The 17,469-nt window shown below is 42.7% G+C and overlaps 1 protein-coding gene across 5 annotated transcripts in view; it reads left to right on the top strand.

The window, feature by feature from the left end:
* RLIM (ring finger protein, LIM domain interacting) overlaps positions 1–17,236 on the top strand; it is a 20,524-nt gene extending 3,288 nt beyond the window's left edge. For 3 of the 5 annotated variants that reach the window (XM_027705499.1, XM_027705497.1, XM_027705498.1), the window contains exons 2-4: positions 9,085–9,273; positions 10,057–10,140; positions 11,068–17,236. In XM_027705499.1, the coding sequence (XP_027561300.1) occupies positions 9,105–9,273; positions 10,057–10,140; positions 11,068–12,602 (1,788 nt within the window). In that variant the 5' untranslated portion in view covers positions 9,085–9,104 and the 3' untranslated portion in view covers positions 12,603–17,236. Of the gene's footprint in view, positions 1–3,212; positions 3,392–9,084; positions 9,274–10,056; positions 10,141–11,067 lie in introns of those variants that run through there. The other 2 variants (XM_027705496.1, XM_027705500.1) reach the window with 2 other exon arrangements.
* Positions 17,237–17,469: the final 233 nt, after the last annotated feature.

The following is a 17,469-nucleotide window of genomic DNA, read 5'->3' as shown; positions in this document are numbered from 1 at the left end:
GGCGGGGGGCGGCGATGGCGGCCCGGGCGGGTGTGCCCGGCTGGGCCGCGCTCCGGCAGCCCGGGGGGCGCCCCGGCGGCGCCTCCCGCCGCCAGCACCGCCCTCCTGCGGGGCTGGGGCTCCGCGGGGCCCTCGGGCTGGGCTGGGCAGGACCCGAAACAGGCCCTGTTTGGGGGTGCCGTGAGGGGGTGGCTGTGGCTCTGCCCAGGGCCTCGGGCACGGTTCGGTGCCTGGAATCGCGGCTCACAGGGCCGTGTTCCCGGTCTGTGGAGCTGAGACAAGCAGGCCTGTTGAGGGAGACAGACAGGGGAACTCTTCCCATCCCGCTGTGTCCTGATCAGGTCTGACCTGTTAAAACCTGTGCTGTTTGCTATTCCTGAGCTGAGTTTCTCTCCAGTTAATCACGTCATCTTTGCTCTGTCACCGTAGTTTCCTAGGCAAATTTTCCCCTACCCCTTTTAATGCTGTTTGTTAACATGTGAGGTTTCTGTGTGTTTTAAAGCTGTTGTCAAGTCCAACTGGATGTATGTGTTTATCTTCAGTGATCTGCTTTAATTGAGGAGCAATATCAGGTTATATATAATAGTGTGTATATAATGTGTGGTTATTAAGATCTATTATGTGTCTTGAGTTTTGTGTGTAGTAGGAGCCTGACAAAAGGTTTCACGGCAAAAGACACTGATTTATTTTTTTTATTAGTAGTTTTGTTTGTTCCACCATTTTCCAGGAAGGTGGAAATAAGAGAAGCTTCTAAACAGGAGTTCAGACTTGATAATACCCAGTAGTATCATCACACATCACATTTATTTTTCCCTGTTCATGTTGCCAGTACTGCTTAATTTTGAGTTGAAAATATTTGTCAGAATGCTGAAGTTCTGGCTCTAATTTGTCCCTGAATTTTAATTGCAGTGACTTGTCAAGTCTTTTAAAAAAATAAACAGTTGGCTGCTTCTTGGGCAGTTAATTATCCTAAACTGAGGGTCAGATGTTTTGTTGTAGTCCTCAACTAGCACTTAAACTGTGTTCCCTCTACGGGTTTACCATTTTGGAATTAAAGGAATTATGGCTTAGAATTATGTCCTGGAAAGGGAAAACACACCACACATTATAAAATTAAGGGCTTCTTGTTATGTTAGACCACTAAAGCACAACAGCCACAACGTTCTCTTCATCAGCAGCTCTGACTGGGTAAATGTTTCTCACTGAAACAACCACACTGGCATTTTTCAAGCCTTTAGTTGTTGTCATGTGTATCATATTTATTTTCCATATTAGTGAATTCATAGACATGCCAGGGCTACTGGACAGAAGTGTTACAAGAGTCTGGTCTCCAATTTGTGTATTTGTTGTGTTTTTTAATGATTATTTTTAGAGGAATGGACAGTGTGTTCCTTAAATGGAAATGTTTTCAAAACACCTATATGTCATATACCTGCCTGGCTTTTTCTTTCCTATGGGAATGTATCAAAATAAATTCCTTGATCTTAGTGGAATGATTCCATTTGCAGTGGAGGTGTTGTACTTTTATTTTTTCAGTCATAATATACTGTTATGACTTCATATACTTCCGTCTAAAGATTGCATATAAGTCCAGTTTAATGTAGCTTAACACATTACTGGGTTGCCCTGATTTTTTACATATTAAAACACTTGAATTCAAACATGATCACTGGGTGTTTATCCAAGTTTTCGTGAATAATCTCAGTCTTGATGAAAACTTATCGGTTCTTGAGCTTTCAAAAATGTTGAAGGGATAAAACCAAATGTGAACATTTCTGTCTTGAAGATACTTTTATGACAGACTTGTGCATCTCAAAAACAAAACTTCTAAGCAGTGTAACAGTGTAATAACTTAGTCAGGAGCTTTGTGTGGTGAGCAGGGATAGCCAGAAGCATCCCAGGAACTGGTTTTGCTTTTGCCCAGGTTCCTGGCTGCAGGTAAGAAACACCATAAAAAACACAAGCCTGTGTCTCCTTCAGACTGCTCAGGTGTGTATTAACAAGGTTCCTGTTAATAACTTTTGGCTGATGTGCAGTGTGGAAGCTCAGCTTTTTACTCATGGAGATCTGCAGATCTCATAAAACCATCCAGCAATAGTTGAATGTGTAGGAAAAGTCATCACACATTTTATCTTAGTTTAGTAATTTAAAAACGTCTTGCTCAGAGCACTCTGAATTTCGATATGCAAGGGGCATGTGCACGTAGTCTTGTTAAAATGCAGGGGCCTGCCTGCCTTGGGATGGCAGCAGAGACGGAGTTCTCATCCTACACGTGCCTCTGTAAATTCCAGTAGATTTTACTGCATTTTATTTTGCACTTCTATATTGGTTGGGCACCGGATACCAACCAGAACAAGAGTGCACGTCTCGGAATTCCTGTGTGGGTTGTGGTTGTAGTGATTCTCACCGTTCTGGTGGCCTTTTACTATAAGTAGTAGCTGTACTAGCAGCAGTTGTGTGGAGACAGTAAGAGTCAGCAGTAAATTTGAAGGTGGGTGTTTTTTTTTAATTGAAATTCAGTGAGTTTTGATTGGCTTAGTGCTTTCACTAACCATGAATTCTGTTTCTTCAGGAATCGAACCACTCGTGTCCTTGGATATCAGTCCTGTTTATGCTGCTGTCGCTGTGTCCACACTGGTTACTTGTGTGCAGCTTTACTTCTTCCTTTGAGCTTCTGCTTGCTGATGTAGCAGGAAGCTCATTTCTGGGTGAAAAGAGCAGCATTTCATGAGATAACAGTGCTGGAAACTTGTTGTACCTCATGTACAGTGTTTCTCTTCTGTGATATCTGAATTTGGCAAAAGGCAGGACTATCTTAATTTTATTTTCCACTTGTATGTGAAAAATGTTGTTTTAGTAAGTGCAGATGATAAAACGTGAAGCCCTGTATTTTGGCAGTTGTTCCCACATTTTGTTTTCATAGCTCCATCTTGGTTCCACATGCTCTCAGTGTTCTGGAATTGCTAAGCTCTGCCCTTTCATACATACCCTGATCACTTCTCTCTGACTTAGCAGGAGCTGTTAGTGTTTCTCTTCTTTATTGCAACAGTTGGTTCTGCTGAAGTGTTTTTTCTCCTTTTTTTTTTTTTTAATTCTGTGGAATTTTCTGCAACTGTTCTGCAAAAGTATTCATCTGCTTTCTATTGTTTAAAACCTACGCTCAGAATGACATCTTGTTTCAGGGCCTTTGCTTTGAAACACTGCGGTAGTGAAATAGCTGAATGCACGTTTAATGCTCCTTGTTAAGCTGGCATTTCAATTTTACTGCACTTTACACAGAACACTTCAACAGAAGATAAAATTACCTTCCAGCTCCCCAAAAGTGGTGCATGTTCCATGATAGTTTTTGAGTCAAAGAGGACACAGGGAGTTCTGGAGTTTAAAATTTGTGGTAAGTTTAGTAGAAGTCTAGTAAAGAACCTCAATCTGTTGTTCATCAGAGTGGAAATAGGAAGTAACAACATCAGGGGAAAAAAATATGTCCAAAATTCATGATGCAACTTTGAGAACTAGGGAAGTTTGTTACTTTTTACTGTAGATGAGCAGATTGGACCTGTGGTACCAAAGCCTTTGGTGTGATCACAAAAGGGAACTTGTGCACCTGCACAAAAAGAGAAAAAACCAAACAAACTTGACATAACCAAGCTCCATGTATAATGCAGATAGATGACTTTCACTTCACTGTCTTCTGGGATCTTCTTCCTTTAATGATGGAATTCACTGACAGTTTTTGCTTTTGCCTTTGAGCTTGCAGACTTGAATGATGAAATATTTAAGATGAAAATGTAGTTTCTGTTGTCTTACTTCCTTGCTAGTTTTGAGTATTGAGAAACAGGATACTGATTGGCATGGAAACTATTTTTCTAGTTTTAATCCTTCTAGGAAAACGTAGTACTTGGGAGATGGGGTGGGTTGCATGAATATTGCACATGAGGTTGGGTCTGTTGTGCTCATGTGAAGAACTCTGTGTAAGAGAACTGCCTGTTCTGGCGGCTGTTCCCGTGTCATTTGAGCCATGGAATCGGAGGCAGTGCTGGTCCTGCCGAAGGGGATGGCACGTTGGAGCTGCTGGAGTCAGAGTTCGTGGAAGGCGCTTGGACAAGCAGCTGTGCTGGGCTCGTGAGGAGCTGACATATCTCTGAGGTTTGTTCACTGAGAGCAGGGCAGGGCAAAAATAGTTTGTAACAGCCCAAACTGAAAAATACGTATTTCTGGCTTCCGCTACTGAGTCACTTCTTTTAGTCCAGGGGTTGGATGATTTGTGCAGACTGGAAGTAAGCAAGGTGCTCAACTGGTTGAAGGACCTAATTAAGATGAGGTTATGAATCATAAATGGGAAGTTGGCCTTGTGCTGAGGACATCTATGAAACACTCCCATTGCCATCCTCTCTTTTGTGTATACAAAGGAATTAACTGTGCTGCTGGGACGTGAGGGAACTCAGGAAACATTCCTGCCACACAGGGCATGACAGAGTCTCGTGTCAGGTTGAAATACTGGTAACACCTACTGGGGGGAGTTCTGGAGGAAGTTCTTGTTACACAGCTCTCGTGAGCAGCTGACTTGTGTCTGCAGTTTTAACTAATTCCATGCCTTGTCCTGTTAAAACTTGAGACTTGCCCCCTAAATCTAATGAAGATTATAACTTTAAGATATTGCTTTTTCCTTTAACCCTGCTAATGAGTGATTTCTGAATTGGTCAGATCTTCTAAGTTTTGCCTAGTTGGTTTAATGAGAGTTTAAATGTTTTATGGGATTTCTTTTAAATTAAAAAAAACCAAAACAGAAATGCAGGCTAAGGTATTGTCTTGGTGTTTACAGTTAACTCATGTCAGGAGCTACTGCACATTTTTGAAGGTGGAAGGACTAGTGATTTATCACAATTCCTTATGTCCATTAGTGCCTTTTCTGGGAAGAATTCTGTAGTCCACAGTCAACACACTGTGTTGTTGTTGTTGAAGATAAATGGATAACACAAGTATGTCGTTCCAGTTTGCTGTCCCACTAGGTTGTGAGCTCTGGATTTTAAACAGTAGTACATTCCTGACTGGATTTAGTTTCTACACAACTTGGCATAAGAGAAAACATAAAATATTTCTTGTACTGTGAGAATGATAACTTTGCATTATTGAGGGAATATCTAGTACTCTAAAATTCTTTCCAAAAAAGCGTAGTATTACTTACTCTTGAATAAAAGAATGTAACAAACAATAGCTTTTGTGGGCTTGCTGCAGTCTGGAACAGCAGTGGAGAGACAGCCAGTCATTTGTGCTCTGAAGTCTCTGAGGCTGTTGAGGGGAACTGCAGGGAAGATACTTTGCTGACTTGTGGAAGGATGGGAACACCAGTTAAGAATTCACTGTAGTTACTGTGTCTGGATATTCAGCTGCTGAAGAATGTTTCCTTTTTTTTTTAAGGAGAAAATTTTTTATTCTGGTAGTAATTCTCTGGCTTTGTGCAACCTTTAGGTGATCATCCCCCTCCACTTTCCCATAAAGAGGTTGTCATTGCTGAGTGTCTCAGCTGAAGTTGGCAATAACCAGCAGGTCTGAACTTCCTGCTCATAGCTGTGACCTTCCCCACCCTTTGTCAACTCAGTGCTGACAAGGAAGGACACTACAGAAGGAAATTCTGAATCTTTTAGCTTGAATAAGAACAGAGTCTTGCTTTGAGGTGAACTAAACCACTGGAAGAAAGAGGAACAGTTGAAGCCTACCTGCTTATTAGATAATCAAATGCTGGTTATTTTGTTGTGTAGGACACCTGTTGGGTTTCCCTCCTCAGGTTTCCCTGTGTTACTGGAGTCAGCTTTCTTAAGCCAGTCTTAATGTACTGTGGGGTGTGAGCTGAGAGCAGAATCCTGAGGGAGGGAGAGATTTTCAGGTTGTTTCTGCCATGTGCCACGATAGGAGTCATAAGTCCCAGCATGGAAATCCTGCAGGACAGTGAGATGGGCCCTGTGGAGCCGTGCTGAGGCAGGAGGAGTGTAAACCTTCTGGTGAGTTCAGCCTGGTAATGGAGCTCTGCAGCAGAGCTGCTGTGCTGCTCTCAGTGGGAGCTGAGGCTTAAATTGCACAATGTGGACAAAGGACAGAGTGGACAGGGAAGAGAGAGAAAGTAGCAGAAGCCTTGGGGGAGAAATCCTGTTTTTCATTTGCTGGTTTTAATATCAGAGCTCTGATTTGAAGAATATCGTCCCATTTGCTGTCAACAGTAAGGCAGGGACAATGTGTTGCTGTGCATTTATGAACCATCTGTATTTCCGTCAGTGTAAACATCCCATATAGATTCACAGCATTTCAAGGATAGTGAGACTGGGGTGCAGTGGGCTGGTGTCATCTGTTACAGTAGCTTGAGACAGGAAAATAGAATGAGTCTCTCAGTAGTAGAAATAGTCCTAATGTAAATTAAATTCTTCATTCAAGATCCACTTCTGAGGCAATAAAATCTTTTAAGTCTTGCCCATTAGCTGATTTTATGGTTTAGGAGGGAAGGTAAGAGATGATGGAGGAGAAGAGAGGAGCAAACCTGGAAATTACTTGTTCTGAGCATTTTGTAAAGAATAACCTATTGAACTGTACATCAGTCTGCTGATGAAGAAGAGATTACATTCTTTCCCCCCCACACTTGACTTATTTGGACTCTCTTTTTCCCTGACCGAGGATGGTGCCCCTTTTTCTCTGAAATGGAGTAGGCAAATGCCTTTGAATCCAATGGGCATTATAAAGCCAAGGTGCCTGCAAGCACTGGAATTTTTAGATAAAAGGAAAATTTCAAAGCATAAGCAGTAAACCAAGGTCATGCTTTGTATGCATAGTGAGATTTTCTTTTTTAAAAGCTGTTGTAGAATTAGTCTAATGCTTACAGAGATATTAATATTGCCAGCTTTATGGAGACATTCTGTGTGTTTTGCAGTGAGTAAATCCCAAGCTGGCAGTCATTTGGGGTAGAATATTTTACAAAACTTCATGCTGCTCCTGTCCCTCAGCATCTTACTGCATTCCCTTATTTTCTTAATCTTATTGTTGACTTTGCTTCATTGTTATCCTAAAAAAGGGAGTAGTGGTTAGAGTTTTGATGTGTATTCCCAGAGAACTAATGCATCTTTCAAGACTTTATTTTGGATGCAAGTCCCTCATTCTACTTGAGGCTTTTATTCAGATGTTACTTTTAAAAGCAGCTGTCTTTATTTCTGGGATCTTCTCTAGAATGTCTTCAAGTGATGTTACTTGGAGCCCTAATTCTGCTCCAGGAAGCTTGTGAAAAGTTGATTGACTTTGAAGCAAGCTCTGTTCTCGTTGGCAGTACGTGCCTGGCATGTGGAGGGCACACAGATTTCCTCACTGAGCCCAGTCAGGGCAGAACGTGCCTCCTGAAACCATTGCTCAACGTTCCCTGGGAATGGGGCCATCAGTCGGTGTCTGACAGCACATCACAGGCAGGGCTGCAGATGGGCAATCTTTGCATTGCACCAGAGAGTCAGAAATGCAGAGGAAGCTGATGACTTCCATTTGGCACAGGGGTCACTCCGTGGTTGCTGCTGATTCCTGGAAAACAAGGTGTAACTGCTTTGGTAAAATGGCAGAACTTCACAGAACTGATAGCCCCGAGTGGCAACAAGTTAATACCACTAACCTAAAACCAAGTTCTAACTCAAGACAAGGAGGGTTGGAGCGGCAATTTCCTAATGTACAAGTCTGCAATGGTGTGGTGTCCTATCCTGTGGAATTTTTCTAGTGTTCCACACTGGGGTCATCATGCCCTTTAATTTTCACTGCAGTAGTTGAAGCAAAGTGCCCATGGAGATCATGCAGTGCTGCTCTTCTGTGGAGGAGCACTAATGTAAACTGTGGGCAGTCTTCACTTGACAGCTGTGCTGACAAACCAAAAAAAAGATGCTTTTTCCACTAGACAGATGTCTAAGTGTTGGAAATTTTCCAGTGAGAAGCAGAAAAGCTTTATTCTTCCAATATTTTCATGTCACATGAAGTATGGTTTAAATGAAAGGAATGTTTTCTGATGGGGAATGTTACTGCAGAGCTTTTCAGCATGCAGAGGATTAGCTTGCTAATCACCTCTCTGAGTAACTAGATTCTACCAGTTGTGCAGGAAAATTCTTGATGCTGTGAATAGCGAGGCACAGTGATCAAGGAAACTAGTTATTTTATCTTCATTTGACATATTTGCATGGCCAGTGCCAGAATGTCTCCTGCATTTGCATGTATTTCATTATAATATTTATCAGATATAGACGCGGAATTCATCGATAATTTTCTTTGAAAGAGAGACTCTGTCAAGTATTTCATCCAAATGAAAAACAATATGCGTAGATTATATTTAAAAATATGCAACATAGAAGACAGTTCTTGAAAGCAGATGTACACCTGGTATGTGCTGCGGGTTCATCTTGGAAATTTTGATTGTCAACATCAGTAATTCAGCAAATGCTGAAACTTGAAAGGAAGTTCTCTTGATGTAAAACACTGAAGTTGATTTTACAAACCTTTTTCCTTGTTTGTGGAAACAAAAACCTTTTCTTTTTTTGTGCACATAGTGTCCCATAGCATCAGAAGATGCTATTTGAGTTCTTCATATCCCTTCGCTCTGTTAAATGCACTTGGATGGTGAAGAGGGTGTTTCGTGCAGCAGGCAGGGAAAAGCAATGAACATCTTTTAGAGTCAGGGATGGCTTATGCCTTGTACTACACCACTGTAAGGCTGCTTGGGGAGGCACTTGTGGTATTAGGGATATTTTATGCCAAAAAGCAGATAATTGTGGACACCTGGTCAACTATGTGAACATAAAGGTGGACTAAGGCTTTGGCAGATGATATGCTCTGTGTTCATACCTGCTGCTTTGTTGAGTATTCGGTCATGATGGGCATCAGTTTTGTTTGTACTTCTTGAAGAGGTTCGTGCTTTGAGAAGGGCTTTGGTTTTGATCCTGTTGTTGTGGCACCTGATCTTAACTGAGGCTTCATTAGCAAACTGCTTTAACCCGTGCTCTGTTCTACACTGTAAACATGCCTGAATGTCATGCCCTGCTTCGCTGCACTCAGTGAAGGGTTTGTTTTCTCCTTTTTTAGGTACTCTCCCACTCGTCAAGATGGAAAGCTCAGATTCTAGTGATAAAGGAAATATTGATCAGTCAGAAGCTCAGCGGCAGAGTCAGCTGGACCGGTTAGATCGAGAAGAAGCTTTCTATCAGTTTGTGAACAACCTGAGTGAAGAGGACTACAGGCTTATGAGAGATAACAATTTGCTAGGAACACCAGGTGGGTAATGATTGTGCATCCTACTAGAATTGCTTGTAGGCAATTTGTGCCCTTTCCTGTTCTCCTGAAACTGTTTCACCCATTTAGTTTGTGTGCTGCAGTTGTGTTCCATGGGAGGAAGTAGCTTCTTGATAATTTGTGCATACTCAAATTTGAGTGGCTCCCTGACTAGTGGAGAGGTAGATACAAAAGTCTAGTGTTTACACAAGAATACCCAGGTTTGACCCAGTTCCAGTTATGGACCCTGAGATGGAAAAAAAATCTCCCTTAAGCATCTGTGTGCAGATTTTCTGCTGATGAGGTTGAGTTTGTAACTAGGGTAGGTAGTCTGGTGAGAGATTCTGCACAGGCATTTTGATTTCAGTTCTCAATCAATTTATTACTTTCAATTGACTCTTTATAGGATTTCAAGTAATTTAAACCTTTTTTCATGCTTGTGAAAGTGTTACCTCACATATTTTACTCTGGACAATCATTTAATGGGTGACAAATAGGATGACAAAAATTGCTGCTAAGTTGTAGAGGTTACAGAACCAGAGAGCACATCTGTCTTGAATAGGATGGAGCTGTTGGATATCTCAGCTTCAGCAAAACTTACTTGGGACAACAGTGCTAAAGTGTCTGAGCTTCCCCTTAGCAAGCTATTTAGCAGTGTCATTATGGCAGGGTTTAATTAGACAAAAGACAAGCAGTGGCTTGTACCTTCTTGAGAAGCTTTTGATAATGCTTGCCATACATATATGATCTGGAAATATTTTTGGAAATTTTTGCTTATTTTCTAAGGTGAAATTACTGAAGAAGAGTTGCTGAGAAGGCTACACCAAGTTAAAGAAGGTCCACCACAGCAAAACAGTGATGAGAATAGAGGTATATACAGTGTTTGTGCAAACTCTTACCTTTAGCACCCGTACGGACCTTAACTTGAGTGCGGGAGTGGAACAAGTTAAGCCTAGGCAGGTGCAAGGTGAGCTTTGTTTCAAAACTCAGTGCTCCTTATGTGTGATACCTGCTGCAGAGGTCAGTTTGGGACAGATTTCATTCATAACATGTCTGTTACTTATATCAAGGTAGTTTCACTTGGATTTGTTTCTCTCTTTTTTTTTTGTTTTGTTTTGTTTTGGGGGTTTTTGGGTTTTTTTGTTTGTTTGTTTTGGGGGTTTTTGGCATTTTGTTTTGGGGTTTTTTGTTTTGTTTTTTGTTTTGTTTTTTAAGATTGCCTTCCTCTCTGCTCCCTTCTGGGATGCTTTTTGGCAATCCCTCTTCTTTAATTCGCCATTCTCCACTGCCAAAGGTGCTGTATTTCTTTTGTTATCACCCTTCTGTAGAGATTGGTGGAGGATGCTCAGAGCTGACCACTGGGGTTCATTCTTCAGCGAGACAGATTTACCATAAAGCTCTTCACGTGAAGGCTCAGGACAAACTTAGTTCTCTGTTTAATGGTCAATAGAACACTTAATTGTTTGGAAAGGAAAACACAGAATATTGATGTGTTATGACACCTGAGGTGTCTTTCCATTTACTTACAGTAAACAGTATGTGTTATTCTGATGACTTGTTTGCTCAGTGATGGCTGCAGCCTATCTGTCCACATTAGAGCAGTGTCCACTCCTGCTCCCCTGGAAGAGCTCTGGCACTTGGGAGTTGTCACGCTGTGTGTGACACCACAGCAGCACTTGGTAGGATTCACCACTTCTGAGTTGTCACTTGTTAAACTAAGCAATTGTGTTCTTGGAAAAGATCACTCCAAAATTAGCTCAGTACTCTAATTTTGGTAGTTCCCTGTCTTTTTCACAGGTGCAGAGTCCGCAGAAGATGTTTCAAATGGAGATTCTATAATAGACTGGCTTAATTCAGTCCGACAGACTGGAAATACAACACGGAGCGGGCAGCGAGGAAACCAGTCCTGGAGAGCAGTGAGCCGGACTAACCCCAATAGTGGTGACTTCAGATTCAGTTTGGAAATAAATGTCAACCGTAACAATGGGAACACAAATCCAGAAACTGAGAACGAGCCATCTGTAGAGCCTTCCAGTGGGGAGGATTTGGAAAACAGCCAAAGTGACTCTGAAATTCCAAGGTCTGAATCACCATCTGTAAGGCAGCCTGGATCAGAAAGGAGCACTTCGGAGGAGGTAACGGCTGAGGAGGCTTCCCCTCCTAGAGGGCAGAGGAGAGCCAGAAGTAGGAGTCCAGAGCAGCGGAGAACGCGGGCTAGGACTGATAGAAGTAGGTCACCTATTAATCCAGTGAGCGAGGCTCCTCGCAGGCCTCACCACAACCCGTCATCTCAAACACTTGACCACTCCTCAGCGCACGAGGCTGAGGGCAGCTCTAGAACTAGGCAGCACGTGACCTTAAGGCAGCACACAGTGGGGACTGAGGTGCCAAGCGAAAACGCAGTTCTGTTTTCCCCCCCTGAAACGAGACCCGCTCCTCAGGCAGCGGGTTCTTCAGAAACGAACGGCACCGGTGAGTCCGCAGCTGCTGGGCAGAGGCCTCCTACCATAGTGCTTGACCTGCAGGTGAGAAGAGTGCGGCCGGGGGAGTACCGGCAGAGGGACAGCATCGCCAACAGGACACGGTCCCGCTCCCAGACCCCCAACAACACGGTCACCTACGAGAGCGAGCGCGGCGGCTTCAGGCGCACGTTCTCCCGCTCGGAGCGGGCCGGAGTGAGAACTTACGTCAGCACCATTAGGATTCCCATCCGTAGGATCTTAAACACAGGCCTGAGTGAGACCACATCTGTTGCCATTCAGACCATGCTGAGGCAGATAATGACAGGCTTCGGGGAGCTCAGTTACTTTATGTACAGTGATAGCGATGCAGATCCTAGCGCGCCTGCCCCCAGCCCCAACGTGGAGACCTCTGAGCCGCAGAACGGAGCTGGGGGGACCTCAGGCAATGAGAATGCAGATGTTAGCTCAGGGGAGGTGTATGAAGGGGGCCATGAGGCGAGTTCAACATCTGGGGCCAGACGGGAAGGCCGGAATACGAGGGGATCGGTCACATTTGAAGAAAGTGGTTCTCTGCCATTCCTTAGCCTTGCACAGTTTTTCCTCCTAAACGAAGATGATGATGACCAACCAAGAGGACTCACCAAAGAGCAGATTGACAACCTAGCCATGAGGAATTTCGGTGAGAGCGATGCTCTGAAAACCTGTAGTGTGTGTATCACGGAGTACACGGAAGGCAACAAGCTCCGGAAGCTGCCTTGTTCCCACGAGTATCATGTCCACTGCATCGATCGCTGGTTATCGGAGAATTCCACTTGTCCCATTTGTCGCAGAGCAGTCTTAGCTTCTGGTAACAGGGAGAGTGTTGTCTAAAGGAGAGCTGAATCAATGGCCAAGCAGCTGGTGTGATAGTGATGGGCAAAGAAGTCACTTCCTTTATGGCCACTTTTTGAGTGGTACCTCAGTGTATAGTAATGACTTGGAGTGAATCTTCCCTCATTAAAGCTTTTTCCTCTGGATTCAAGCTTCGGAAATTGGAAAATTTCTTTAATTAGGTTTTTCGAGTTATAGTCAGTTTGGGTGTTAAATTTCACTTGTCCAAAGATGTCTACCCACTTAAAAATATTTTTTTCTTTGTGAAGAGTATTATGTTTCTTTCCCCCCACCCAGCCCCTGCCATCCCAGTTCAATAAACAGTTTGTCCTCAAGATCGTGCTTATGAGGAGTTCTTTGAGAAGTCAGCCCAGCTCAATGTCCATGAATCGTAGGGGAATTTTTGCAAGAAATCCAACTACCTGAAAAAATAATATGAATTTAATTGCACACTTAAACATACTTTTAATTTTCCTCCTGGGTTAATATCGGACACGTCTGTGTAAATAACACTAATATTAGTCCTTTCCCCATCACTATGGCACGCTGTAGGATGAGCTGTTAGCTTAATTGGGATATTTATCTTGTTGTGGAAATATAAGAATTGCCTATGCTTGTTTAAATAAAGAAAACAAATCTGTTTTAAAATTGTAAAGCTTTTTTGTAGAAGCTCAGTACTTTTCCAATGCACTGTTGTACTAATGCATTAAGAATTAAAACTGTACCATGCTTAGAAATCAAGAATGCTTTTCATACAGCCCCCACCACAGAGAGAGCAAACTGAACACGAGAGAGCTGCTTTTGTGACTGTGTGCCTGTCAAGAGCAGTGCATATCTGTACTATTTATGTGAACAGCTACTGTAACATAAAGCCAGTTGAATTAGACATTTAATTGCATTAAAAAAACGGAAATTAAATGTTATAATTGCAGTGTTTTGGCTCAGTAATGCCACTGAAAAAAAGATGATAAAAATTAGAAACTGTTCTAATGGCTGGTTATTTCTTGGTATGGTTGCAAATATATAATGATACAAAGTGGTTTGTGCCAGTTCACTCAGTGAGGTTTATGCCCAATTTTTCTATCAGCATTTACTCTCAGTTTTTGAGGCAACTCTGTAACTTCAGCAGACAGGTTGGCAGGTTGTTTATTTTTCTTCTCCATCAACTGGATTAGTAATCTCTGGATGTGTTGATATATGGTCATGCTGATATATCCAGTGGTGGTAGCCTGTGACTCAGGAGCCACAGGGAAATAACTCAAGTAATAAGGAAAACATTATTAGAGGATTAGATTAAACTTGAAAAGTATAATCAATAATGAGTACACTTTAATGTGTGGCAAATTCTAGGGATAACAATAAAAAAACTTCAATAAGATCTTTATATTTCTGATGGAGAGGTGAAAATTATTTGAATTTACCTTTAAAATCATGTACATGACATTGCAATTGAGAATTGGAGGATGTACCTCAACTCTCATCAGTGTGTGGGTGGGGGGAAAACATCCTTCACCCCCAGTGACCCTTTCTTTGTTTTGTTCCCTAAGGATTTTTTTTCTCTGGCTTACGTGTGCAGTGATTTTCATGAATTTTGACTCTAGGGCAGTAGCTCCAAAGGGATATGAGCTGCTCTTGCCCTGTGGGAAGCGTGTGTTCCCCAGAGGACAAAACCAAAGCTGGCCTGTTCCTTTTCTCCGAGTGAAAACACATTTTTGGTGTTTTTAAGTGGTGGTTGCATAAACTATAATCGCTGCTCTAAGTCATTTTAACATCTCATCAGCTAGTTAAGGATTCCACAACATCCCAAAATTCCAGTTATTTTCTACATGTGTGCTTTGTGGTGTTTGCTTTAGTGGGAAACCCTGAGTGGCTACTGAGCTCTCTTTCCTCCTGGTGGGACATGCCATACGAGTGTTCTTTGGGAACAGAAGAATAAATCAGCTCCTGCTTTTGATTTTTTCTTGGGCACACATACCTGTAAAATCAAAGTTGGCTGTTGATTTCAGGTGCTGGGTTCTCTATGCCAAAATTTCCTCAGCGAAATAACACTTCTGAATTTCTTCCTGTAGCATTCCCACAGCAAACATTCTCAGTTGCAGTTTCCAATAGCTTTGCTGACTTACCAGAGAGTAGACTTAGAAGGAAAAAGCCCCCTCTCTACGTGAGTACTCTGTTAGGTGTTGAAAGCTGGATGTACACCTCTGAGACTAGAGCTGGTGACCACAAAGAAGGGAACCCACTGGCCCAAATCCACGTGAAACACGGCTGTGGTTTGAGTTCCCAGTAACACGTTGGTAGAGCCACCCTTCCATTTCTGTTACAGTTTAGAGTGCAGTGTCTTACCATTTTATCTTTCTGTAACAAGAGCAACTCATGAAATCTTGGAGGTTTCCCAAGTGGTACCAAGAACAAATAATTTAATCTCAGTTTGGGAGACCTTGAGTGTTCTCAGTGTTTCCTCTGTTTTTTCCAACGCTGAGTGTGCTGAAGGGGCTGAGTGCTCATTATCTGGAGGGGTGAGCAGAAATTAAATTGATGCAGCAGGAACTTCTTTATCTAACCAAGTTGTCTGTTAGCCTCTGGTAATTAAGTTTCTGTTTACCTAAATTTAGATTGGATTTAAGAAAAGCCAATATTAATATTTCAGTTGCTTACAAAATAGGAAAGACTTTAGTAAGGTTCACAATTAGCCTAATTTACAGTTTATTAAATATTTTGATAGTGCAAATCAGTATTTAGCGCTTCCCACAGTTTTCTTGGTGTTCCAGCAGGGACACAACAGCTTTGCTTGTGCCTGTAGCCATATGAAGGGTTAAAATAGTGAGTTTTGTCATGTTCCAGGGCCTGTTTGGACAGAAACCGTGGGTTTGGAGAGGCAGAGCCTTGTGCACCAGCACAAGGTCACAGTGCCACCGTGTGGGATCTCCTCGCCTGCCTTCAGCACCAGCGAAATTCCCTGCAGGATCAGCAGGTTTTATTTTACTCTTGGAGGATTCTCCTTGTCATTGCCCAACTCAATAGTTACCATGTTTCATTTTTTCCAAACATCCAAACTCCTACTGGGAATATCTGGTGCTTGAGCTTCATTCTTTTCTGACAGGACAGACCTGTACCCACAGCAGTTAAGCAGTTGCAAGGCCAAACCCTACAAGAATACACAGTACTTTTTATTTCGTTTGATAGTTTAACTTGGATTTTGAACCGACGCAGTTGTGGGTGCTCACTTTATTTTTTTTTAATTGGGGTTTTATCCATTAAAAGACTGAAGGGATCACCCTTCAGATTCCTGATGTTGGCTGGATTTCCCTTTCAGGTGCACATTTTTATTTGACAAGCTGGGATTTTTTGCAAAGAACTCGGGGGCAGTTAATTGAGTTGTTTTAGAAATTATTTGATTAGAGTAGGTGCCGCATGCCTGGAATTCACTGGGTGCATTTTAAAGGCCCTTTGTAGGAAGTGCTGGTGTGCAGGCCCAGCAGCTGCGGGATGTGACACCAGTGGGTTTGAGGGAGCCATAATTGTCCATTGTGTGGACTCGCAGACAAGGGATTTCCCACCAGAGTTGACACAATGGACCATAACGACTGTCATCCCAGTTTCCGGGCACTTGTCTGGGTTATGCAAATGTGGGAGTCCAAAGGCCCCTTTTCCCTGGTGGATCTGCAGGATAAACAGTTGCCTACACAGCCCAGTGGGCTCCTGGTAATGAGGGGGTAATGTGAGCATGAGAACAGACCAGGTAAGGCTGAGCACCAGCTCTGAGCAGTGCCAGGAGGGGGGTTCTGAACTTCACTGTCACACTGCAATACAAACCTCCATCCCTTCGGCTTAGCCACCGTCTCGTCCTTAATTTGGGATCCTTGATAGGAGTGTGCCTGTCCATGGAACTGGTGTCCTGGTTTTCTCACTCCTACTGCAGGACTCGTGTGCTGAGTGAGGGTCTCTGAGCAGTGAGGAGCTGATGAGGAGCCCAGTCCTTGTGGAAATGTCTGCGTGCTCTGCTGCCTTCTCCCAGGAGGAGGAGCTTTGGATGAGGGTTGGCTTGGAGCCATGTTGAGGGAATTTATAACAACTTCAGAAATATTTCCAGCCCTTGTGTACACTGGGCTTTTTGTTTACCCTGGATGAGGGAGGGAAGCAGGAGGGCGAAGAGACAGGATCAGTGGTAGCATACCCAAAGTACAAATAAGTTGTGTTGTGTTAAAAAGGAGGTTTGCATCTGTTACACCAGGGCTTCCCAACCCCTACATTATGCTGCGTCTTTATTTTTCCTTCTTATGAGAAAACATACCATTGAATTTGGTTTGATTTATTTTATCTGGGTTTGTTCCCTTAAGCTAAAATACTTGAGCCCCCTTCCTGAATTTCACTCTCTGCTAGTAAAGCTGTCGGTTGGGAAGCCCTTAATTCCACTGTGAATGTAACAGTTTGGGGGCGGGGGGGTGTTGTTTTATTTTGGTTTGGTTTGTTTTTTACATCTGTTTATACTGGACTTGTTTAATACAAACTGATACTTTGAGGTCGTTGGACACAGTTTGACCAGGTTTGCCAGCAAACACTTAGGAGGAGTTTGTTCCTTATGTAAGATGTCATAATGCAAATTTAAATAGACTCAATAAAGTGCATGAAGTGTTCATTTTGTGCTGGATCGTCACTCCTTGGGCTTATTCTTATGGTGGGAATGCACTGGAGTAAAAGGGTGGTGGATGTGGTAGGAATTTATTTCCTCCATACACCATTTCCCTTGAAGCTGGGCAGAAAGGGAAGAGCTGGAATGGTACAGAGTTAACTTCTCAGAAGAATTTATTGCTTCTTAGTACATAAAACTGAAGCAATAAATCTTGCTGTGTCCCAGACTTCTGTAAAT

Source organism: Neopelma chrysocephalum, unplaced genomic scaffold (assembly GCF_003984885.1).
Source record: "Neopelma chrysocephalum unplaced genomic scaffold, ASM398488v2 Primary Assembly neopelma1_336b, whole genome shotgun sequence".
Taxonomy (NCBI): Eukaryota; Metazoa; Chordata; class Aves; order Passeriformes; family Pipridae; genus Neopelma; species Neopelma chrysocephalum.
The sequence above is the reverse complement of the archived record's forward strand: the minus strand, read 5'-3'. Positions and strand labels throughout refer to the sequence as shown.